This window comes from Panthera tigris, chromosome A2, assembly GCF_018350195.1.
Source record: "Panthera tigris isolate Pti1 chromosome A2, P.tigris_Pti1_mat1.1, whole genome shotgun sequence".
In the NCBI taxonomy this organism is placed as follows: Eukaryota; Metazoa; Chordata; class Mammalia; order Carnivora; family Felidae; genus Panthera; species Panthera tigris.
In genome coordinates this window covers 94,846,806-94,872,990 of record NC_056661.1, presented here as the reverse complement: position 1 = coordinate 94,872,990, position 26,185 = coordinate 94,846,806, and the positions used below count along the sequence as shown (strand labels likewise).

General features: G+C 35.9%; 1 protein-coding gene across 3 annotated transcripts in view; it reads right to left on the bottom strand.

Moving 5' to 3' along the window:
* ANKIB1 (ankyrin repeat and IBR domain containing 1) overlaps window positions 1–26,185 on the bottom strand; it is a 142,095-nt gene that overhangs the window by 73,378 nt on the left and 42,532 nt on the right. For all 3 annotated transcript variants that reach the window (XM_042966256.1, XM_007076713.3, XM_007076714.3), the window contains 2 exons: window positions 17,942–18,221; window positions 8,340–8,640 (listed from right to left, as the gene is read on the bottom strand). In XM_042966256.1, the coding sequence (XP_042822190.1) occupies window positions 8,340–8,640; window positions 17,942–18,129 (489 nt within the window). In that variant the 5' untranslated portion in view covers window positions 18,130–18,221. The remainder of the gene's footprint in view (window positions 1–8,339; window positions 8,641–17,941; window positions 18,222–26,185) is intronic.

Sequence of the window (26,185 nt, the reverse complement as noted above, 5' to 3'; positions counted from 1 at the left end):
TCAACTCAGGTCATGATCTTGCGGTTTGTGAGTTCAAGCCCCACGTTAGGCTCTGTGCTGACAGCTCAGAGCTGGAGCCTGCTTCAGATTCTGTGTCTCCTTCTCTCTGAGCCCCTCCCCCACTCATGCGCATGCGCCCTTTCTCTCAAAAATAAACAAACATTAAAAAAAATTTTTTTAAAAGTTATTTCAGCTTGCTGACATTTGGGGCATCAGGTTGGGAACACCAATAAGTGAAAGATGTTTTAGGTAGGGATATCCATGAAATCGATGCTGCAAAAAGTCAGATGTTCTGCTTTTATACAGTAAGGGAGTTACTTGGGGTTCTGAACAGGTAGTTTTTGTTTTTTTTTTAATTATTATTTTTTATTTATTTTTTTTGAACAGGTAGTTTTTAATCACCTTCCTTACTCTCAAAGCAAGGAGGACTGAATACTTTATTCAAACGTGATTTTTAGTCTATTTTATACACTTGGTAGTACTTGAAATGTTCTACCTTAAAAGAAACATCTGATTATTACTATGTCAACACCTCTGTTCATCTATTTTGCCTTCCTTTCTGTTTATAACCTCAAAGGGAGAGGGGTAGGGCAGCCCCTAGCATTCAAGACAAATCCCTCCCCAACCCTTTGACCCATAATCTAAGTGGCTGGTAACTCAGGACAAGTCAATTGACTTAAGTCTCAGTATACACAAATCCATGGGTAAAATGAGGTTTATACAATCTTGAGAAAAGATGTTTAAAAAAAGGTAATTGTTAAAGTCTGTTCTGGTTGAAAATTACCATTTCATCATCTCTATTTCCTGTATGACCTTGAGCAGTCCATTACCCCTCTATCTTCCCTCTACAACTTTTTATTGGCTCCTGGTACAGGCGTTCTTTATCTTAATTTTGTTATCCATCTAGTTACTTTCCCAATGTGTTCCTTTCTTTCCCGGCCACATTTCTCAAATTAGTGACTGACACCCACTGTCTCTCCACTTCCCCAGCAAATGACTCAATTACTCCCAGCAATGACTTTTACCCTGATCATTTCACTAAAACAGTATTTCTGAAAATCGTAAGTACTCTCAAATTCAACAGCCATTCTTGGTTTTCTAATAGCTTTACCTCTTTGCAGCATGTCACATGACTGATTATCTTCTACCCTTGAAATTCTCTTGGCACCCTTGACAGTGTTATCTCAGTTCTTTTCTCTGCTTTTTCTTTTTGCTTCATAGGCCACCTCTTTTTTTCACTCCCTTTAAATACAGGTATTCTCCAAATTGATGCTGTGACTTTAACTCTGTAATTTTGTCTATAAGTTAAAGTCTTTTCCTTAGGCTACTCATCTATACCTTGTTTTTAGTTTTTGACTCTATGCAGATGACACTTAATTCTAAATCTATATTCTTTACTCCCAAACAACTAGTCCTAATTTTCAATAACCTGAATACCATTTCATGTAGCTAATCCAGGACCTCAATATCCATCCTTCTAAATGAAAACTCAATTCGGTATTTGAACAAATTCCTTTACCTCATCTTACTTTTTTAATGTCTGTTAATTGATAGCAGGCTTCAAAGTAATCCAGGCTCAAAACCATACTCATTCTACTTAAAAATAATTTGCTTTACTCTAATTATAAGTATGACAGCAGATTGCTATAGAAAATGTGGAAAATCAAATCATTCAAAGAGAGCTTAACATTAACATTTTAAAGTCTCCATCTTTTTTTTAAGGCACAGATTTTACTTTTTTAAGTAAGCTCTAGGCCCAATGTGGGACTTGAACTCCCAATCCTGAGATCAAGAATCAGGCAGGTGCCCCTAAAGCTTCCATCATATTTAACCCTTAGTCTCCCACACTTTCTTGTATCAATTGACCAAGTCACCAAATGCTACCAGGTCTTCACAATGTCCCTTGCATCTGCCTCATTCTTTCATTTCTAATACGACCACACAAATCCAGGCTTTTTTTCAGTTCATACCAGAATTAGTGCAGTAATTTAGCTCCTATCACTCTCTTTAGTACACTGGTTTTCAACCTTGGCTGCCCACTGGAACCATCTGGAGAAGTTCAAATACTAGTGTCTACGCCCCCACCTCAGAAATTACAATTTTATTGATCAGAGATAGGGTCTACACTATGGGATTTTTTTGCATGCAGCCATGTTTACAACTACTGTTCCAGCACAAAGGCTTTCAAACTGTTTTAAGAATCATCTGGGTAGCCTGATAGTCATATTAGGGGGAAATGGGGTGGGGTGGGATGGGGATAAGATATATGCACTTTTTTACAAGAAGCGTTATGATTCCACTATAGGTGTCTCACTGACTATCCTCTATGCCAGGACTTCTGAAACCTTAATGTGAATACGAGTCACCTTGGTATCTGGTTAAACTACAGACTCAGATTTGTTTGGTCTGGAGTGAGGCCTAAGATTCTGCATTTCCAACAGGTTTCCAAATAACGCCAGTGCCAGTCTGAGGACCACTGTTTGTGTGGCAAGGCATCAAGAAACACTGCTTTACAAGTATCCCATTCAAATCTATTCTACACAACAACCATTAGGCTAATCTTAACCATATTGGCTTTCATAATAGCACTTCTCTGATCAAAAATTTTCAGTGGCTCAAATTTCTAGAAATCTCAAATTCTTGGCCTTGGCATTTAGTATTTTCTACTTGGTATGGCCTCTATCTTTATTTTAAGTCATCTGTCTTATCATTCTTCTGCAAAATGCTTTAATCTGCATATGTCTGAGACCTGGAACAGTGCTTCTCAAACTCTGACATGTAAACAAATAACCAGCAGAACTTGCTTAAAATATTCTTGGGAGTTTACCCCGAGAGATTCTGATTTGGAAATGTGGAGACCTGGTGGGGCCAAGATTTTGTATTTATAACAAGCTCCCAGTAATAGCTGATGCTACAGGTCCGAGGGGCACACTTTTAAGTATCCTCCAAATACTAATATCTCACCCACTCAAATTATACTACTACCAATGAATTCTTCCAGGATAAGTAAAATTAAAATGGTCTTTCTCTTCAATGCCTTTAACATTTACTGCCCAAATAATTAATATAGCCCTTAGCAAAGAAACATTTGGAGGTAGAAATGAGATCACAATTTTCTTGATTAAATATTAGAAAACTGAGGCTCAGATAGGCAGTTACTCAGTTGCTGAGCTGGGACTACAATTTCTGTATTCTTTTGAGTTTTAAAACTCCAGGTGCTAAAAAACACAATATAATTAAATAAAACTCTTCAGTTTGACCTGTGAATGGTTTTTATGACTTTCCAATGAAGTGTGAAATGCTCTGATAGCTGCCAAAGTGTCAAATAGGCCTTATGGCTGTAAAGAGAAAAGTGATTTACCACCTTTGGTTTTCTAGTGACCTCTATTTGATCTAACAATAAGCATCCATACTTAAAGCTTTGAATAAGCAAGTAGGACAGGGGTGCACAGGAAATACCCAAGATAATGCTCATTTAAAAACACACTTTTCACAAAGAATGAAGCACTATCAAAACCAATAACCTCTGCACATCAACCATTTATCGAATGACTATGACAGGAAAAACACTAATACAAATAAAATGAGGCTTAATGACTAGGCTGAGGAGAAAGATCACTGGGCTTTTAATTGGGGCATGCTAATAGAACTAACCCATCATTCCTCTCCAAAGCCATCTCTATTCCAAAGAAATAGAAAAACAAAAACTCAGCAACTAAGAAAAAATGCATTATTCACTGTATTAAATAAATTCTTTTAAGATTTATATTTTATTGGAGTTCCATTTTTGGGTACTGGGTATCCATTACATAGTATTTTAAAAATTATTTGTATAATTAAAGCATATAGGACTTGCTACACATTGAAAGTGTGTTATTTTATATATTTAAAATAAGCTTGTGAAGTGTGAAGTCATCTTTGCTTCCCTTTTCCAATTCTGTGCATAATATAGGGGTCGAAGGCAAAACCGTCTGTGAGCCAAATTCAGCCTGTTGTCTGTTCCTATACAGTCCATGAACTAGAAACTGTTCTTACATTTTTAAATGGTTGAATGAAAAATCAAAAGAATATTTCATTATATGTGGAAATCATAAGAAAGTCAAGTGGGAGTGTCCATAAACAAAGTTTTACCAAACACTGCCATGCTCGTTTGTTTACATATTATCTATGGCTGCTTTCAGGCTACAATGGCTGAGTTGAGCAGTTGCCTAAAATATTTACTATTTGGCTTTCACAGAAAAAAAGTTTGCTGACCCCTGGAAAAATTCTTTGAAATATAAAAAAATTAGAATTAGAGGGGCTTCATTTATCATTTGTCCTTATATATGTTTAACATACAAGCATTTTCAACTTTCAAACAATTGCAGCCCACTCCTCTTTGTGTTACTTTTATCTCCTAAATGAGTTTGAATCATTTGTGAAACTCCAGATTTTCCTACTTAACGAAGTTTTGATAAATACACCAAAGTGAGGATTCAATATAAGCACCTGGTTACAGAGTAGTCAACAGAGATTAAAAAGGAGGCTGGCCAAAAGAGAAAAGGAACAGCTCTATTCTGCAAATGAGTGGCATGAGTTTGATGCAAAAAAACAAAAACAAAACCAAAAACCAGTACAAGGTAAATTCAGGTATCAAGATTAGATATAGGGATAATGATGGCATCACTAATAGAAGGCAGTCATGAGGAGGAGCTAGAGGGTAGAAACGACTAAGTACAGTTTTTGAAATGTTGAATTTGACAGACTCTTGGAATATCAATACAAGGAAGTCAACTCAGCAGCAGTGTAGCAGGAGAACTACACACTCGGTTGCGGTATCTTATATAGAGCCACTGATACCGCCACACTTGGAAGTTCCCAGAAGAACCCTATGATTGAGTTTTTTCTCATGTTGCGTGTGTGTGTGTTTTGTACCTTTAGCTTACTATGCAACACAATTATTACAAGGAGAAGGGGAAGTTTTAAAGTTAATCTTTCATTTTTATGGTTTGAAATAATGAGCCAAAAAAAAAAAATAAAGAAAAACGAATCTTTTTAATTATTAAATGTACATAAGAAATTATCACCTGATGAGTTCATCAACTCTGTCTTTAAATAAACATAGAAAAACATTTTAAAGAATTAGAGAAGGTATATTTTCACAGAAATGAGTAAAAAAAAAAAAACAAAACCAAAGCTTGGCCTTAACTATGCAATAAAATAATCAATTTAGCCTTAAAGGCTATACACTGAAAATGGGGTCTATTTTATAGCAATCAAAGATCAACAGAAAATTAGTGCTAAAAGGGGTCTTTTGAGGTAATGGTGATAATTTGCTCTTGGACGGTTGGAACTGATAACCTCAAAGAGATTTAGTGACCCACTCAAGGTACTACAGATAATCACTGTGAAGACTAAGTCCTTTAGCTTTATGAAAAAATTAATAAATACCTGATAACACTCTTTTAACTCAAGGAGTATGACACTACATGAAGATAACTATAGACTAATACTGTAAGAAGTATTGTTATTAGGTTCTTTATTTCAATGTATTTATTTTATGTACTAGTATTATTAGAAAACACAGTAAGACATCTGGAAATTAATTACACTTCTTACGGAAACTCTTCTAGTTTAATTAGTAGTAAGCATTACCAAAAGTCATTCAAGGCCTAAGGCTGGGCAAGTGTACACTCATGTATGTATACAAGATTAAAGATAACTTTATATACGTAAAATGATACGCTGGATGTTGAGGAAAACAAGAATAAATACAACCAAGGTATTTATAGGGCTCTTTTTGGATTTTTACATTTGGGCAAAGAGTTCCTCTGAACACAGAAAAATGAAAATAGTCCCCAAACGGTGTGGTTTATGAATGTGATTTGCTGACAGATCAAACAGTTGAAACATACACACACATTCATTCACACAAAGCAAATCATCAGGCCTGTTAATTCAGAATAAACCTAGCACTAATCTCCTTCACTGAGCAAAAAATAAAACTGGTAAAAACACTGTACTCAATTTTGGAGAACAATTTAATAAGCATGTCATTGTAAACATACTTCAAAATCAACAAGTACTAAAGCAATGCTTCTAGGGAATTTTTGGAGGCAAGATATTAAAGCAGCAAAATAAGAGAATTATTACTACTATCAAGAATACGCTATTATCTACTCTAACCCACTTGAGAAATATGCAATCTCATCAATAATGATGAGTCACTATAGCAGAGATTCTTTCATAGGAGGTGGGCACAGAACAATACACAAAAAGGTTTGTATAAAAAGTCAAAAAGGTTTGTAGAAAAAGGAATTCAGGGCACCTGCATGGCTCAGTTAGTTAAGCATCAGACTCTTGGTTTTGGCTCAGGTCATGATCTCACAGTTCGTGGGTTTGAGTCCCGTGTTGGGCTCTGCGTGGAAAGTGTGGAGCCTGCTTGGGATTCTCTATCTCTTCTCTCTCTGCTCTCTCTCTGTCTCAAAATAAATTAAATAAACTAAAAAAAAGTCAAGTCTCAGGAATTCTACTGATAGCACCACCATCCCCAAATCCTAGGACATCCTTCCACCACACTATAAATCAGTGTTAGAAAGCACTGCTTAAAAAAATAGTCTCAGGTTAAATGACTGTCACTAACTTGCTAGTGGGCAAAGGTGACACAATCTTAAGAGACAAAATAGCAAAGATTCTAAAAGATTTTTGATGTTTTTAAATGTTTTATTTATTTTTCAGACACACACACACACACACACACACACACACACACACACACACAGAATTCAAAGCAGGCTCCAAGCTCCAAGTTGTCACCATAGAATCTGATGTGGGGCTCAAACCCACGAGCTGAGAGATCATGACCTGAGCCAAAGTCAGAAGCTTAACCGACTGAGCCACCCAGCACTCCTAACTAAAAGATTTTTTTAAAGTTTGTTTGTTTGTTTGTTTGTTTTGAGAGAGAGTGTGAGTGGGGAAAGGGCAGACAGAGAAAGGGAAAGAGAGAACCCCAAGCAGCCTCTGTGCTGTCAGCATGGAGCCCAGTGCTGGGCTCAACCTTATGAACCGTGAGATGATGACCTGAGCTGAAATCAAGAGTCAGATGCTTAACCGACTAAACCAAGGCGCCCCAAAGATTCTAAAAAATTAACCGGTATCACAAATAATACCAATAAATAAAACATAAGATCAGAAGTATATATTTATAAAGTGTATATAAAAATATATATTTAAATAGATATGAATATATATTTAAATATACAAATTTATATATATTTATATTTTATATATTTATATTTATATCTATTTAAATATATATTTATATATATGTAAGTATATACTTATATACTTACATATACACAAATATATATATATTTAAAGAAACACTAAATTTTCAGATATGTATTTCAATCTGATTAGGATCATTGCTTTTCCATCAAAGATCTACATTTTTGGTAACATAGATATTCTGTGATCCAATCTATAATGATCCCCACTCACACTTGAATATATCTACAAAAGAACTTTTATGAGTTATGTACAGATTGACATGAATGTAGCTGAGAAAAACCCATTTTGTTGTATGTATAGTAGTGATGATACTATAAAGAGTAATGATTTCTTAGCTAAGATCCTGTATTATATGGCTGATTTTACCTAAGCCTGTTGTTATATATGAAATATATATATGGAAAAATTCAAATGCAATATAGTCTTCAGGAGCACATTAACATTAATGAAGATTAAACAGAAAATCAGCACATTTTAAATTACAAATGTTTTGGGGCACAGAGCCTGCTTGAGAGAGGGGGATTCTCTCTCTGCTCCTCCCCAGCTTACATACTGCACCCCCCCCCAAAATAAACATTTAAAAAATAAAAAAATAAATTACAAATGTTTTTTTGAAAGACTGAAATAAATATATTCATTAATATTTATCCCTTGCTTAGGGAACTGATCAATTCTAGATAATATAGCTGTAAGTGACACTTGCTAAGATGTGCCACATCTAATATGTATAAACTGGTTTCTAAAAATCAACGCAAAAGTAGAACATATCTCTATTAAAGCCGTTGCTCTCAGTGACAGGGTTTAATTGATGACTGTTATCTTCTGGGATGTTAGCCAATTTTTAACTGCTCTTGATTCCATTTTATTCCCAAGGTAGACTTGTTTATGGATTTGTTTTTAATCTTTCCCTAAAATAAGGGAATGAGTTTATTTAAAATGGGTCCAGATTCTTGTAGAACCACAAAGCAGACAAAAAGGACTAGTTAAAGTAACTGTTAAGCAAAACAAGCTCTGATTATTACGTATTACCAAATACACAACTTTTAGAGTATTAGAAAACAAAGTTTTACCTCTACACAGGTTTTCATCCCTGAGGCAGCAGCATAGTGTAGGGGTGTGTTTTTTTTGTTATCAACAGCATCAATAGCTGCTCTCTCATATTCGCCTTGGTCAAGTTTTGCTCCTTTCCATCTTAAGATCATCTGCAGACAATCTGCTCTTCTGAAATCATCTTCTGCCGGGCGTGCTAAGCGAGGATGAAGGGCTCCTTCAGATATCATAATTTGAGGTCCCATACACAACAAATGCATAGATGTTTCATTGTGCACATTCCGTTTATTTGGATTTCCATCTCTACCAAAAAGAAAAGTCCTAAAATGGTAAAGAAAAGAAAAAATGAAAACCAGTTTCTTTCTATCTTGAAATAAGAACACACAGAAGATAAATTTAAAAGATAAACTATTCCTAAGATGTTAATAAAATGTCTATTGAAGTACTATTTTACAATAAGCTAAATGACTAATTCTTACAGTTATAAAAACTCCATTCTAGAATAAAATACTAAAAGAAAGCAAGCTGAATATCTTTATGGTATTGGCTAATAAAAGAAGAGGGACAGGAAGAGGAAAAGGAACGAAAAATGAAGAAGTGAAGAAAAAAGGGAAGACAAGAAAAAAGGAAGGGGAGGAAGAAAGAAAGCAACAGAAAGGGCCATGTATAGATTAATATGTCAATTACATAGATGCTTTAGGGTACATTCTTAAACATTTCACAGCAACTTTTTTTTATTATTCTTCCCTATTTCTCTCAGGTACATCTTTACTTAGTAAGGATGGTGGCAATGAATATAAGTACAGCGAGTAATGCATAAGTCTAATTTTTAGACCTAGGAAAAATTTTTCTACTTGATAGTCATTGGCTAGCCTTTGAAAGAATAAGATATATGTTTGTGCAGTGTAATACTGTTTGAGGAGAATAAGTTGTGGTTAGTCCTAGAAGACCAAGATCTAATTCCACAGTGATAGCCTTTACCAATGACAGGTCTAGGTGAGCTCCCTTAACTAATGCCAAACCTAGACCTGACAGTTATGCCTATTTCCCTGATACATCTTTGTACTAGGATCATAGGATTAATAATTGAGCCAATTTAGTGGCTATAATAGGATATTGGAAAATAGGTTGGGAAAAACAGCTGCAATATAGTCAGCCTATATGAGAAAACACACAAATACATTATGAAATGGGCATATAAGTCCCATAACTGAGGATGAATGCCTACATTTACTGTGGAGGGATGATATCATTTGCATTTCTATGCCCAAGTCCAGAATAGCAATGGGAGGGTAGCAGAGCCAAACTCTAACCCCTAGTTACAGTTGGGTTGCTTTTAGGTTAGTTTCAGCTTAGACATATGGGTCTGATAGAAAAAACGGACCATAAAGGAACTAGGATGGACTCTTCAATTTGAATGAGTTAGCCAAGCTGGGAAGCTCTTATGAGAAAAAGGCTGAGTAAGAAGAGGTCCTATATATCATTTAGTCTCTCTTTCAGTTTATTCAGGAGACCTCAGGTCCTCATCAACACGGAAAATTTAATGCAAGTTGGAAGCAGGTCAGTTGATACAGAGAGATCTCTTTCTCTTATTAAAAATCTCTAGGTCCTCCCCAATATAGAGAAGAGACAGATCATTTTGCAAATGTTCTCATATCCAATCTGCCAGACTCTGATTAATCAAACAAAAAAGTTTATTCTGAAGTTAAAATATTAAAATAGCTTCTTTATATGTATTTACTCAGGAAAGGTTCGTAAATTTATTAGACATAGTACCACACCTCTATAAACATTCTGTGCTAAAACTATAAATGGGGATAGGAAAGGCTAGATAAAATGTGGCTTACACAGAACCCTACAGAATCTGAATTTTATTTTCTAAATAAATTTTTAAGAAATGAATTTTTTGTTGTGAATTAAATGCTTCTTAGAAAAGGTTTTAATTTTGAATATACTTTTAGAATATCATTTTAATTTTAGTTATCTACTAGAATCACACTATATAATTCAACCATTATAAATACATATTATCATCAATTGTTGACATGGGGAAAATACTGTATGTTTTCCTTTTTTTTTTTTTAAACTTATAAGCAATATTATGGTCATATAAACAAACAAAACTACCCATGTTCCTGCCTCCCTAAAACAACTGTTAGAATTATTCTGTATACTTGGGGCACCTGGGTGGCTCAGTTGGTGGCATCCGACTTTGGCTCAGGTCATTATCTCACAGTTTGTGGGTTCAAGCCCCTCATCAGGCTCTGTGCCGACAGCTTACAGCCTGGAGCCTGCTTCAGACTCTGTGTCTCCCTCTCTCTCTACCCTTCCCCCGCTTGTGCTCTGTCTCTCTCAAAAATAAACAAACTTAAAAAAAGATTTTTTTAAAGAATTCTGTATTCTCTTCTAGTTTGAGGTATAGTATATGTGCTGCCGAAGCGAGCACTAGTTTGAGGTATAAACATTCATAGCTAGACTTCATAATCTTTTATTGTATAGAATACTAAGATTTATGTTTCCCATTTCTCCTATAACCAGACATTTAAGTGATGCCAAAGTTTTTCTATTTAAAGTAACACTGTGTTGAATGTCATTGTTCCTATAGATATTTATTTCTTATAAGTAATTTCCTTTAGGATAAATTTTCAGAAGTAGATTTACCTAGTCAGAAGATATGAGACATGTATTAGTTGTTAATGAGCTATTTATTATGTAACTTGCCCAATTTCACATAGCTTAAAATGACAGAATTGGGATTAGAGCCTGGCAGTCTATATTACATGTCATGTTCTTGACCAGTCTATTACACTGCTGGCTTGAGAGATCTACGGTGCTGTCTTGAGAGATCCCCAATGCTGTGTCACCAGTCTAGATCATAAGAGTAATATATATTCAATTCATCTGTCAAAATTATAGCAAGAAACTGCTGTGACACTGTACTGAGGATTTCAGGAAGAACAGGATATAGACCCTGCCTTAGAATCCCCACTTCAATATGACTCTAATCTTATCAATGCGTTGAAATGGCCCTCGTCACATCACCAGGAATTTCCTAAGAACTAAATTCATCATCATTGTCCTTCTCAAATATCTTTTTTCTTTTTTTTTAAAATTTATTTATTTAAATTCAAGTTAGTTATCATACAGTGTAATACTGGTTTCAGGAGCAGAACCCAGGAATTCATCACTTACATATAACACCCAGTGCTCATCCCAACAAGTGTTTTCCTTAATGCCCATCCCAACTCAACTCTCTTCCAGTAACCCTCATTTTGTTCTCTGTCTTTAAGAGTCTCTTATGCTTTGCTTCCCTCTCTATTTTTATCAAATTTTTCTTAAACATTTTTTTAGCCATGATGATAGCTCTACTTCCTAACCCCTTATTGGAAGCAAATTCAGTTCTTGAATCCATTTTCTTCTTCATATAACCTCCCTCCTTCAGAGAGCAAATCTGTTCTCAAAGCCATCTATTTTTCAATGGTTTCTGTGAATATGTTTTGAAATGGTAAAGTATTATCAGAACCCAAATGATAGACAATGGTGGTGCAATCACAGTTTTTTTTTTTTTTAATTTATTTATTTTGAGACAGACATAGTGCAAGGAGGGGAGAGACAGAGAGAGAAGGAGAGAATCCCAAGCAGGCTCCATGGAGCCCAATACAGGGCTTGATCTCAGGAACCGTGAGATCATGACTGGAGCTGAAATCAAGAGCTGAACGCTTAACCAACTGAGCCACCCAGGTGCCCTGGAATCAAGGTTCTCTTAAAGGGCTTCTATTATTACTTTTGTGATATTTGTTAATGCTCTATCATCCTGTCTGATTTCTTGTCTGACCTCTAGACCATATTCTAACTCTTTATAGGCTCCTTTCTTCTGCATATTCCACTATCATCTCATATTCAGCTGATCTCCCTCCAAAATAATAGTCAGCCCTGTCAGACCCTCAATTTCTTGCCATTAACATTCTTATTCTTCCAGTCACTAACATGTATATATTCCCTTCAGTTCCTTTTAAACCTTCTCTTTCATGCAACAAGTATTTATTGAGCAGTTGTAACTTGGCAGGTATTATTCTAAAACTTAGGCATATTGTGAAGAAAACAAATTAAGTCCCTGTCCTTATGGGGTTTGCAGGCAAGGAGGGGTAGGAGAGGAGAACTTCAATCCATTTAATTCATTAAAAGAACTTAACTCCTAAAATACAAGAGTCAAAAAATAGAAATCAACAATTAGAAACTCTTTTAATTCTCAAAGCTTGATATTAATGTATGTTCTAATAAAGGTCTTAGATTTTATTTACACCATAAGATAGTCCCCTTTTATTTCCAAAGAAGCAAAAGAGGCTACTCTCTAAAATCTAAGGAACAGCATAATTCCCATTTTATACATGACTTTCCAGAAGATAGAACTAAAAAGTTATATATCCCAACTAGGACACAATGACACACTGAGTGCAAAGTCTAACAGTCTTTTTGCTATATTAAGTAGTAGCTATTTATGAATATGGATTTAGTTTCTCATGAAGAAGGCAATGTGGTATGGTATAAGGTAAATACAGAGAATTTGGGTTCAGAGAGATATGGAGCTCCTAAACTGTAAACTACCCTTCTTTTACCTTATTCTGCCTAAGAAGAGAGGAAATTTATGCCTGCTGTTGCAGGTACCATAAAGCTAAAGGAAATAGTGATAAAACCAAAGTCTTATTCCACATAGAGGCTTTATTTACTTTCTGGCCGCTAGGTCCTTGACTAAATATATCTACCTTTGTCTATCCATATATATTTCATGGGTTAGGAATCTAGCCAAGCTGAGCCTAGGGTATATACTGAAGCCAGCAGACAGGTACTCCAGATTAAATGAGGCATCATGAGAAAATAATGGCCATCAATTTGTCAGAAAGTCTACAAGGTTAAATACAGTGAAATATTTGAAGCTTTTTAACCACAAATAATTGAAACAGACTTGCTATTTTATTTAATATTCATGAGTAAATGCTATTTATCTTTATTTTATATGACAGTGTTAAGAAGAGTAATTTCTTGGGGCACCTGGGTGGCTCAGTTGGTTGAGTGTCTAACTTTTTTTTTTTTGAGAGAGAGAGAGAGAGAGAGGACACAAGTGAGCGAGGGGCAGAGAGACAGAATCCCATGAGTGGCAGTCCCACAAGGGCAGAGAGTGGTAGAGAAAGAAAGAGACTGAGACAGAGAGAGAGAGAAGCAGGGCTTGTGTTTTACCTGAAGTAGGGCTTGTGCTCACCTGATGTGGGACTGGAACTCACGAACTGTGATACCATGACCTGAAATGAGGTCAGATGCTTAATGACTGAGCCACCCAGATGCCCAAGTGTCAAACGCTGGACTCTTAATTTCAGCTCAGGTCACAATCTCACAGTTCATGGGATCAAGCCATGCATTGGGCTCCACGCTGACAGCGCTAAGCCCGTTTGGGATTCTCTCTCTCCCTCTCTCTCTCAAAATAAATAAATTTTTAAAAAATTAAAAAAAAGATATTTAAAAATATTTATTCATAAAAAAAACCATTACACAGTAAACATTCTTAACATCCTAAAATGAAAAAAAATATTTAAAAAATTAAGCAAGAGGAATGGCATTGTTTTACATGTTTATAAATTTTTTTTAATGTCTAGCTAACAGAAGACAAACTCATAGTATTCTATCTGTTGTGATACGTTACTTTGGTTCAAAGCATATGAAGAAAATCTAGCCTTTATATAGTTAGAAAAGTAGTATTCTAAAATGCCTTTTCAGATAACGTGAATATTCATATTTGATACAATACCAGAAATTTAACAAGTGGCCACTTCTTAGGTTATTTGTAATGTAAAACCTGAAATCATATCAATGACTTTTTGTACTCTGTTACATTAAAAGCTATTGGTCTACCTTGCACTTTGAATAAATCTTTTACCCATGCATAATTTAAAAAAATCATATACTATCTTTTGAAAAATACTGATTCACTGAGTTATACAGATCTTCTAGATATTGTCACTTTTTACCATACAATACTAAGGAAAATCACATTATCACACTGCCAATCTTATAATAAAAGTCTTTAAGTACTGGGAAGCTGCCAAGCTAAAGACAGTGATACAAGTTTTTTAAATTTGAATATTCACCTGAAAGCTCAAATTTTATAATTTTCAACAAATACTGTCAGCTTCTCTTTGAACTGATAGGCTCACATAATTCATTTTCAAGAAAATGTGAACCAAGTATCTCAGTCTGAATAACCATCATTTTTGTTGTGGTTAGTTTAAAATAGTGTTTCATGAAAAAAGCTGTGGTTGCAACTTGCAACTCAAACAACAGTACAAGTGTTCTTATTCAAAGCTATCATGATACTTCAGTATGCAGAGCTGCTTCAGGCACTCTTCCCATCTGCCACATGGAATATTAAGATGTGTACTGAAGGATGGAGATTAATTAAAAATAATAATTTTTACTGCTTCATCAAGGACACTTCTAAGGGAAATGCTTGGCCTTTCTTTTCTAAAAACAGCAAGTGGCTAGCAGTAATGAATACAATGATTGCTAGTTAAGGTTGGGTGCCACTGTTTTAATTCACCTACAGGCATCAGCAGTTTTAGCCTCCAGTTTTTGCGCTTTCACCGCAAACGTCAACACAGTGAAAAGGGCAAATAACACTTTAGCATTAGTACAAAAATAGATTTGACCACATGTACCTCCTAAGAGTCTCAAGATCCAGGAGTCCTCAGAACACACTTAAGAATTACTACATTAGATAATTTTCTTAATAGTGTTTTCCAATTTTAGAACGTATATTTGTAAATTACACTATAAACGGTTAAAAAACATTTTGCTACTTGTTTTTTATGTTAAAATATACATATTATTTTAGTAATAATATGTAAATATATTTTAGTTTAGTATTCCAAGCAAGTTTTAATTAATCATGTAACAAGACTTGATACTAAATATTATTGTAGTGTTCAATGTTAGGAAGCTAATGCAATACAACAGTTCTGTAATCTCAATATAAATATTTAACTTCAAAAAAAGAAAGCTTTAATAGATTAAGCATTCAATAGCTAATCTATCGAGAACATTACCAAGTGTCTAGCACTGTATTTACAATCTTTAAAACGAAGTGGAGAAAATGAGTTTAATAATAAGATGGTTTAAAATCTAAGTTGTAGGAATTTCAGAAAACAAAAAATACTGCAGGTCAGAGTAGTTGTAGATAAATTAATGAAAAAGGCAGAAACCAAGTTAGGACTTAAAGGAGAGGGAATTAGAGAAGAATCATTGGAGAATCAAGGAACAACAGGAATAAAGTGAAGGGGGTAGCATTTCTAAAGGTGGGGAGAGTACAAAGGAAGTCAATCAACTAGTCCCAATGATGAGAGCATGCTAGAGAGTAATGAGATTGGGTAGAATGAGGGCAGAGTCAAAAGAGCTTTGGAAGCCAAAGAGAATAATGCAGACAATAGGGTATTGTTACAGTTTTGTCATGACAGAAAAATATTAAAAAGGATACAATTGAGCAAGATTAACCTGGCCACAAGATTACGACAAGAAAAGATTTGCAAAAAGAACATTTAGGAATCAGATAATTTCAATATTGGGAGCACCGGTTGATAAGAGTGAGCTAAGCTTGGGGCAATGGGAATAGAAAGAAATGAATTCCAGAGATAAGACTTAGTGAACTTCATATCAGCAGCAGGTTATGTAAAGGAGAAGAGTAAATCAAGGATGACTTGAAGATATTTAGGGTTACAGAGATGAGAAGTAATAACATTACTGAATACATATTGTATCCTAGGCAGCATGATAGACGTATAACACATTAATTAAATTGTCCCACAGCTGTATGTAATAGCAATCTATTTTACAGATAAGGGAACTAAAGCCCAGAGTGATGAAGTAACTTGCCTTGCTAATAAGTGGCTTAGGCAGCCCTGACACATAGGTTTATCTAACTGGAGAGATAAAAGGCTATCACAATGGTTAAAAAGCCTGAAGCCTACAAGTCATTTGCCTAGGCAATTAGCTTTGTCACTTACAAGCTGCTAGAGACCTGACAAGTTGCTTAATCTTTCTGTTCCTGTTTTCTCACCTCTAAAATACAGACAGCAAACTACTTCACAGAGGTGTAATAAGGATTAAATGAGATAATGCATGGAGACACTGTTAATAGTGCCTAGAAAATAGTAAGCACTCAATACAGTTGCTATTATCATATCAGCACAATATACTAGTGTCATTAACAGAGAGAAAATCCAGTTTGGGAAGAAAAAACAAAATTCCAAACAAGATGAGTTGGAGGTGGCTTCTTTAAAGTTAATATTTTCTTTTCTTTCTTTCTTTTTTTTTTTGAGAGAGGGGGTGCAAGTGAGCAAGGGGCAGAGACGGAGAGAGAGAGAGAATCCTATGCACTATCAGTGTGGAGCCTGAAGTGGGGCTTGAATTCACCCCATGTGGGGCTCGAGCTCACCCTATGCAGGACTCAAACTCAGAAACCATGAGATCATGACCTGAGCCGAAGTCAGAGCCACCCTGGAGCCCCATAAAAATACTTTCTTGTGTGATTTTATAAAACTGTTGTTTACTTTGTATAAGATACTATGCTAGATGCTAAAAGTACAAAGAAGGAAGGTAGATAAAAGAGTAATTTAGGTAGAGAGAAGATAGACAAATTATAAAGTACAATGATACACTATATACCAAATAAGCAATACATACAAACAAAAAAAGCCCCAGAAATTTAAAAAAAAAAAAAAAAAAAAAGATTGAGGTTCCCTTGACAGGCTAAGATAGATAAAGCCTGCACAGGACCTTGGAGGAAGGATAAGACTTAGATAAGAAAGAGAAAGCTGAGAAGAGTAAGGAAGGAGATCTGTCAGGAGAGCAGCATGCACAGGGCAAACAGCTCACATGATATGTTTCAGAGAAACCAAAAGGAGCAGCTTAATGGGAACAACAATTTGCAGTAAAAGATACATTAAAAAGGTTGAAAGTTTTTTTTATCAAGTTCTAAAGAGCTTTGAATACTGCTTTATGGACTGTGTTTCACTATGTAAGCAAAGAAGCGTCTCTTTAGTTTTCTAGCATCAGACTTCTCTAGCTACATATCTACTTCTAAAAACACTAAATTTGTTTTAGAACTACCATCCTCTGCGTCTTTCATTTTATAAGCTAGCATATATAAAATACGATCATACTCAAATACGATCATGACTAGATGAGGCAAATGAATCTGTTCTGTCACCTTAAACTAGCTAATCAGAGCTTATAACTTTGCCGTAGGCACCATTTTTTGACAGCTGATAAGTACTTTTCTAGAATTGAAATGCTATAAATTAAACACTAAATTATTACCAAGATTATCATGCCATGAAACATACTGAGGATCTAAATAAATTTACAGCCACAAGAATATGTGAACCAACCTCACTATTAGAACTTCTGGTCTAATTTAGGCATGATAAAAAAATCATAATAACTTTAGCATTATCAGTTTTAAAAGTTTATTAGAATACCATAAAACATGCACATATGCACATATATATTTTCAAAGATCAAGGATTTTTTTTCCCTTTCACTAATTTATTATTAATTGGTTTACGGTATTACTTACCCTAGTATTCTATTCATTCCATGTCTAGCAGCATAGTGTAACGGAGTATTGTGCTGGTAGGGCTCTCCATAAGATATATTTGGATCAAGGGATTCTTTTAGCTGAGGGTTGTTTTCATATATTTGGCAGGCCAGGTTTTCATCACCATTGATAAGTGCTTTACGGAATTTGGTGGTTGTATTTCCCATGTTTTCTTTTGTTTTTTTTTTGATAGGCAATGGCACTTTTTTCCTTCCCCCTTCAGCCACTTCTTAAATGTTTCTGCAACATGTTTCACATTCTAATGGAAGAAAAAATTATCAAATTAGCTTGTGAAGCAGTACCCTAAAGAAACAATAACACAATTAGGAACACTAATAAAACATAGGAAGCATATACAAGAGAACAAAATAAATTACATTTTGCCAAATTCATCTTAACAGCCAAAAAAACTCAAAATTTTAACATTGCTCAAATTAACTTCTTGTTAAACTGTACCATTTACCCGCACAAAAACTTTAAGGCTGCACTTTGTACTATGAAGAGTATTGTACTATGAAGTTATCTACATATATGAGACTTTCAATTTTCCTCTTCACATAGGCAGGAAATAACTTGACTGAATTTTATGATTGCATACACTTAAATCTCTGTATAAATTATGTATAAGATGACTCGGCCAATTTTTGGGAGAGTAAAAAAATGTAGGAAATTTTGCTCATACATGAACTTCAGAATAGGTGTTAAGTTATAATAAAAAAACACACAGTACTTGGCTAGCATGCTCAATAAATGCTAGTTTTGCTCCATTTCAATAAATCTTCCTTCCTTCCATCCTTCCTTTCTTTCAGTTATTTATTTTGAGAGAGAGAGAGAGAGAAGAGGAGGGGAGAGGAAGGGAGGGGAGGGGAGGGGAAGGGAGGGGAGGGGAGGGGAGAGGAGAGGAGAGGAGAGGAGAAAGGAGAGGAGAGGAGAGGAGAAGAGAGAGGAGAGGAGGAGAGAAGAGAGGAGAGAAAATCCCAAGCAGACTCCGTGCTATCAGCACAGAGACTGGTGCAAACACACAATGTGTGAGATCATAACCTGACCTAAAATTAAGAGTTGGACGCTTAACAGACTGAGCCAACCAGGAGCTCCTCCAACAAATGTTTCTGAATCTATTCTTGAACTATGATCAAAATTAGTGATAAAGGAAATAGCTATGTGAAGGCAGGTATGAAATAAAAGGACTCTTCAAAGAATGATCAGTATAGATGGAGTTGAGGGTTATCTAGTATTGAATTCACAGAAGATAAAAAATGAAAATAGGTTGGGGCCAACTAAGAAACTTATACTTTAATCTGTAAAGAATGGGTGTTAAAGGCTTTTATGCATGGCAGTGATACAATTATTTTATGCTTTAGAAAATTAACCATTGGGACAGCATAGAAGATAGACTGGAAGGAGAAAAATTAGAGGCAGAATACAGAGTCCATCATGTTACACATTAACTCAGTGAGAGGCAGGCTGGACATTAAAACATAGCTTTTAAAAAAATTTGAAAACAATATGTACTTGTTCAATACAAGTTTTATATAGGGTAGTAACAGTTTCAACATAATACAAATTAACAGACTAAAAAACAAATGAGTTATTTTAAAAGCTTGCTACAAAACAGAGGCTCTCCACCTTGGCTATACATTGAATAACATGGAGAACCTCAGGGTCCCAACAGCCAAGCTACACTCCGGACTAATTAAATCAGTTTCCAGGGGGTGGCACACAGGCACTGGTATTTCAGCTTCCTTGGGTGACTTCAATGTGCACACACTACTGTAAAAAAACTCCTAACTCCGTCTAGGCAAATGGTTACATCTGAGAATGTAGATGAAGGTGAACAGGCAGGATAAGACATGTACTAAACCTATTTTAGAGACAGGTGTTGACTACTAACTATAGCAGCATTGGCACACATCTATATACTTAATGAAGTCACCATTTGAGTCTTTCAAGGGCTCTTTGTTATTGACATTTTTACTTTAAATATGCAAATATATACACATAGTAGAATGAATAAAGAAAACCAAAAGATAACCGGAAGATAACCACAATTAGCATTTTGATATATAACTACCCTATTTATAATGTACGCAAATATGTGTCTTATGCATAACATATACACTATAAATATTTATATACATAAACTGGATCACACTACATTAATTAAAAATTTTTCATTTAATTTTCCAGAGGGTTGATGAACTAACTTTAGACTAACGTACTACTCTTTTATCATTTCGTCTAGAATAAAGAAAATCCCTCCCAAAGACAGTCTTCTACTTGTCGTAATATACTATAGACACTTTGGAGATTTTTCAGGGACACCTAGTATTTTTTTCTTTTGTTTTTCATAAAATCTAGGAGCCATGTGTTTATTCTCAGCCAAATAATTTGTGTTTTGTTGTATTGCTTCAAGCACTTTAAGGATTTATTATTTTTAATGAGAACTCCATTCAGTTTACTGTATATTTCAATCTATAACCAAATATAAAATATATCATGTAGATTCTAAGCGTCTTACCTAAAGGATTTGAAAACATACAGTTGTTTAGTCTTACCTTTCTTCCCTGTTAGAATGTAGCTCAAATTATAAACATTTTTGGAGTTTGGATTAGATTAATAAACAACATATTTTCTTTGATTTACATTATACTTTAGCTAATATTCTATAAGAAAAGTAAATTCTATCCAAGATGTGAAAAAAAGAAATATCTAAGAAAGCAATGTTATCTTGGAGTAATTAGTTGAAATAACAGGATACTTAAAAAAAAAAACAATAATTCTCTAAATGTGTACTGAACATTACTGTCACTCATGGTGAAAAGCATAATGGCATCTCTAAATCTTTTTGTGGTTCTCAGTTATTTTAAGGTCTGTTTCATTTTTTTAATTTGAGTTCAATAAACCTGAAAGTCAGCAGGAAATGCGTCACTTAAAATTCATAGCTCCATTAGCTCAGATTATTCTCATGTCTTATCTAGAAATTTACCAGATGTGTCCTTTAACTTTTTCATAGCCACAGCTAGTATAACCTGAAGTGACTGTTTCCTCTGAATCAAACTCTTAAATAATATGTTCCCAACTCCAAGATAAATTTATGTATAGAGTTTCATGAAGCAGGTGATAGATTACCAAAGAGGTGAAAATAATTCCTTATTTGGGGGTTTTAAGTTTTACAGGAAAATCTATACAAAGTTTCAACTGTCAGTGGTAGAATACAGCATCTGATAAGTATTTAATGAAAAAAGTAAGAAAAATATAGACTATCAATGGACTCTAGAAAGCTTTCTCTAATTCCTGATTAATTTAACTGTGAGGAGCTCCATAACTCTTGCTTTAAATCTTTGTCTCTCAACTTCTGTTTTCATAGGTTAATAATCTGCAACAAAAATTCAAGGGCACTTAAATTAATAAACTATTACCAGAAGTCTTTTATAGAATATGAAGTTCTTCAGAAATAACTTTCTCTTAACTTATCTGTTTCCACAGAAGTAAATTATTTTTAAAGTCATAATTACAGATTAAAGTTGTTGACCTAAGTGAAATAATTGGCTTCCATTCTTCACTTACCTAGAAGAAAACCCATTACATACATACACACACAAACACATTCATTAACCATCTACCCCCAATTCATCTTTCTTCAACTGTCTGCCATATTGATAAGAATAACAATTGTAAATCTACAACTAAACGTCTCTTTAGCCAGAATAGAAACAAATAGAAAGTTTATTCAAACAGTAAGTCCCAACCTCATTCCACTCTAGGTTGAGAGATGTACCTCAAAGAAGATTAGAGAAAGCTCTACATCCAGAGAAGTAGAGGATGGTTTAAGAACTAAGAGAACTTTCAAAGGACAAGGTAAAAAAGAAAAAGAAAAAAGAAATAAGGATAGGAGAAAAAAAGCCAGGAAAAGTCAATATACTGCAGCAGACAAAAACCACGTGGACAAATAATATATTAAGCTATCAACTCTGTTCATTCACCATTCAACAAGCACTATTAAACTGTAGTCATTTTCATTTGTCACTATGCATCAGAATCACCTCAAGAGGTGATTTCAAGTGGTCTAGGGAGCACAAGGCCAGAACAGAATTTTAAAAGCTTCCTAGTTGATCAAACCCTGCAGGTCAGAGCTGAGGACCATGGACTCATTCTGAAATCATGCCAAACCATAGGTACTAGAAAGCAGTGTGATGGCATGGAAAGTGTAGGAGTTAGAAAGACTTGTGTTCAAATTCTATTTTTATATTACCAACTAACTTAACTTTTGAGTTGTTTCTTCATCTGTAAACCAGTAGTATTAACATCTACTTTCTTTAAAAAAAAATTTTTTTTTTAACGTTTATTTATTTTTGAGACAGAGAGAGACAGAGCATGAACGGGGGAGGGTCAGAGAGAGGGAGACACAGAATCCGAAACAGGCTCCGGGCTCTGAGCTGTCAGCACAGAGCCCGACGCGGGGCTCGAACTCGCGGACCGCGAGATCGTGACCTGAGCTGAAGTCGGCTGCCTAACCGACTGAGCCACCCAGGCGCCCCAACATCTACTTTCTTCAGCCAACTAAAATAAATGACCAAACATAAGCATCATTGTACCTATGGAATTTATATTCTAGTGGGAGTAGAGGAGATAAACATTGTAAGGCTTTGATTTTATTCTGTGTCCAACAGGAAGCCATTACAGGTTTTGAGCTACATCTTTCTCAGGGTTTAGCATTTTTAGAAAAATGCAATCATGGTTTATCCATGCTGACAAATTAATCAAGTAGTTCAATCATTATTATTGCTGAGTAGTATTCCATTGCAAGGATGTACCACTAATATTCACATATTAAAGGACATGTTGATTGTTTCCAGTTTTGGGCAATTGTTAATAAAGCTATCATAACATTCACATACAAGTTTTGTGTGAATGTATACTTTAATGTCTCTTGGGCAAATATCCAGGAATGGAATTGCTGAGACGTGTGCTAAGGCATTTGTTTAACTTCATAAGAAACCATTAAACTGTTTTCCGGAGTAGACGTGCCAATTCATTCCTAACAGCCATGTATGAGAGTTACAGTTGGCTCTGTATCTCAGTCAGCATTTTGAATTATCAGTTTTTTGGTAGGCTTTTGTTGTTGCTGTTGTTGTTATTGTTGTTTTGTTTTTGTTTTTGATAGCCATTCTAATGGATGTATTGTGGCACCTCACAATGGTTTTCATTTCTATTTTCCTAATGATTAATGATATAGAACATGCTTTGATATGCTTACTGCCACAACTATATCTTGACTGTATATCTAAAATGTCTGTTTAGATCTTTTGACAATTTTTAAGGCGGATTACTGTTGAATTTGAGTTCCTTATACAGTCTGCAAAAAATAAGTCCTCCGTTAGAAATGTGATTTGCAAATATTTCTTCTAGTCAGTAGCTTCTCTGAAAAGTCTCTTAACAGTGTCCATAGGCCACAAGTTTTAAATTTTGAAGAAATCAAATTTATCATTTTTTTTTTCCTTTGGACTGTGCTTTTGAAGTCATATATAAAACTTGCCTAACTCAGGTCACAGAGATTTTCTCCGATATTTTCTTTTAGGAGTTCTTTAATTTTACGTTTATATTTAAGTCCATGATCATTGTGAAATCATTTCCATATAAGGTTTAGGTGTGGATTGAGATTCATTATGTTTTATGTATGGACAGCTTCCTTTATTGAAAAGAGTATCCTTCCTCCACTGAATTAATTGCCTTTTTACCTCTACCAAAAACCAAATGACCAGCAAAGTGAATTCAAAAATACATTAAAAGGCTCATATACCACCACGATCCAGTGGGATTTACTCCAGAGATGTACTGGTGGTTCTGGAGTAACTGCAATGGTTCAACACCTGCCAATCAATCAATCAATGTGATACACCACATTAACAAAATGAAAGATTAAAAAATCATATGATTACTCAATAGATGTAGAAAAAGTATCTGATAGGACCCTGGGAAGATGGCGGCGTAGGAGGATGCTGGGCTCACCGCGCATCCTGCTGATCACTTAGATTCCACCTACACCTGCCTAAATAACCCAGAAAACCACCAGAGGATTAGCAGAACGTAGTCTCCGGAGCCAAGCGCAGACGAGAGGCCCACAGAAGAGGGTAGGAAGGGCAGCGAGGCAGTGCGCGCTCCACGGACTGGCGGGAGGGAACAGGGGTGGAGGGGCAGCCTGCCGGCCAAGCGGAGCCCCCGAGTCTGGCTGGCAAAAGCGGAGGGGCCAGATGGAGTGTGTTCTGAGAGCAAGCGGGACTTGACATCTGGAAGGTTATAAGCAAACAGCTCTGCTCGGAGAGCCGAAGGCTGGAGGACAACGGGAGGGAGAGTTATTGAGCCCTGGGCGACAGAGCACAGCTTGGCGGGGAACAAAGGCGCTCGCCAGCGCCATCTCCCCCCGCCCATCCCACAGCCAAAATCCCAAAGGGAACCAGTTCCTGCCAGGAAACTTGCTTGCTCCTCGCAAACACCCAATGCTGTGCTTCTGCGGATCCATCCCTCTGGTGGGTCTGACCCCCTCCCGGTGTCACAGGGCCCCTCCCAAAGAGGATCTCCAAAGGAAAAGCCAGCTGAGTCTGCCCCTCCCGCCCCTCCCTCCCCTGTGCACCTTGCCCATCCACCCCAGCTAATACGCCAGATCCCCAGCACCACAAGCCTGGCAGTGTGCAAGTAGCCCAGACGGGCCACGCCGCCCCACAGTGAATCCCGCCCCTAGGAGAGGGGAAGAGAAGGCACACACTAGTCTGACTGTGGCCCCAGTGGTAGGCTGGGGGCAGACATCAGGCCTGACTGCGGCCCCGCCCACCAACACAAGTTATTCAAGACAGCACAGGGGAAGTCCCACACCACTCCAGGGACTATCCAAAATGACGAAACCGAAGAATTCCCCTCAGAAAAACGTCCAGGAAATAACAACAGCTAACGAACTGATCAAAAATGATTTAAACAATATAACAGAAAGTGAATTTAGAATAATAGCCATAAAATTAATCGCTGGGCTTGAAAACAGTATAAAGGACAGCAGAGAATCTCTTGCTACAGAGATCAAGGGACTAAGGAACAGCCAGGAGGAGCTAAAAAATGCTATCATGAGCTGCAAAATAAAATGGAGACAACTACGGCTCGGATTGAAGAGGCAGAGGAGAGAATAGGTGAACTAGAAGATAAAATTATGGAAAAAGAAGAAGCTGAGAAAAAGAGAGATAAAAAAATCCAGAGTATGAGGGGAAAATTAGAGAACTAAGTGATGCACTAAAGAGAAATAATCTACGCATAATTGGTATTCCAGAGGAGGAAGAGAGAGGGAAAGGTGATGAAGGTGTACTTGAAGAAATAATAGCTGAGAACTTCCCGGATCTGGGGAAGGAAAAAGGCACTGAAATCCAAGAGGCACAGAGAACTCCCTTCAGACATAACTTGAATCAATTTTCTGCACGACATATCATAGTGAAACTGGCAAAATACAAGGATAAAGAGAAAATTCTGAAAGCAGCTAGAGATAAACGTGCTCTAACATATAAAGGGAGACCTATAAGACTCGTGACTGATCTCTCTACTGAAACTTGGCAGGCCAGAAAGGAATGGCAGGAGATCTTCAATGTGATGAACAGAAAAAAATATGCAGCCGATAATCCTTTATCCAGCAAGTCTGTCATTTAGAATAGAAGGAGAGATAAAGGTGTTCCCAAACAAACAAAAACTGAAGGAATTCGTCACCACTAAACCAGCCCTACAAGAGATCCTAAGGGGGATCCTGTGAGACAAAGTACCAGAGACATCACTACAAGCATGAAACCTATGGACATCACAATGACTCTAAACCCATATCTTTCTATAATAACACTGAATGTAAATGGACTAAATGAACCAACCAAAAGACACAGGGTATCAGAATGGATAAAAAAACAAGACCCATCTATTTGCTGTCTACAAGAGACTCATTTTAGACCTGAGGACACCTTCAGATTGAGAGTGAGGGGATGGAGAACTATTTATCATGCCACTGGAAGTCAAAAGAAAGCTGGAGTAGCCACACTTTATCAGACAAACTACACTTTAAATTAAAGGCTGTAACAAGAGATGAAGAAGGGCATTATATAACAATCACAGGGTCTATCCATCAGGAAGAGCTAACAATTATAAATGTCTATGTGCCGAATACAGGAGTCCCCAAATATATAAAACAATTACTCACAAACA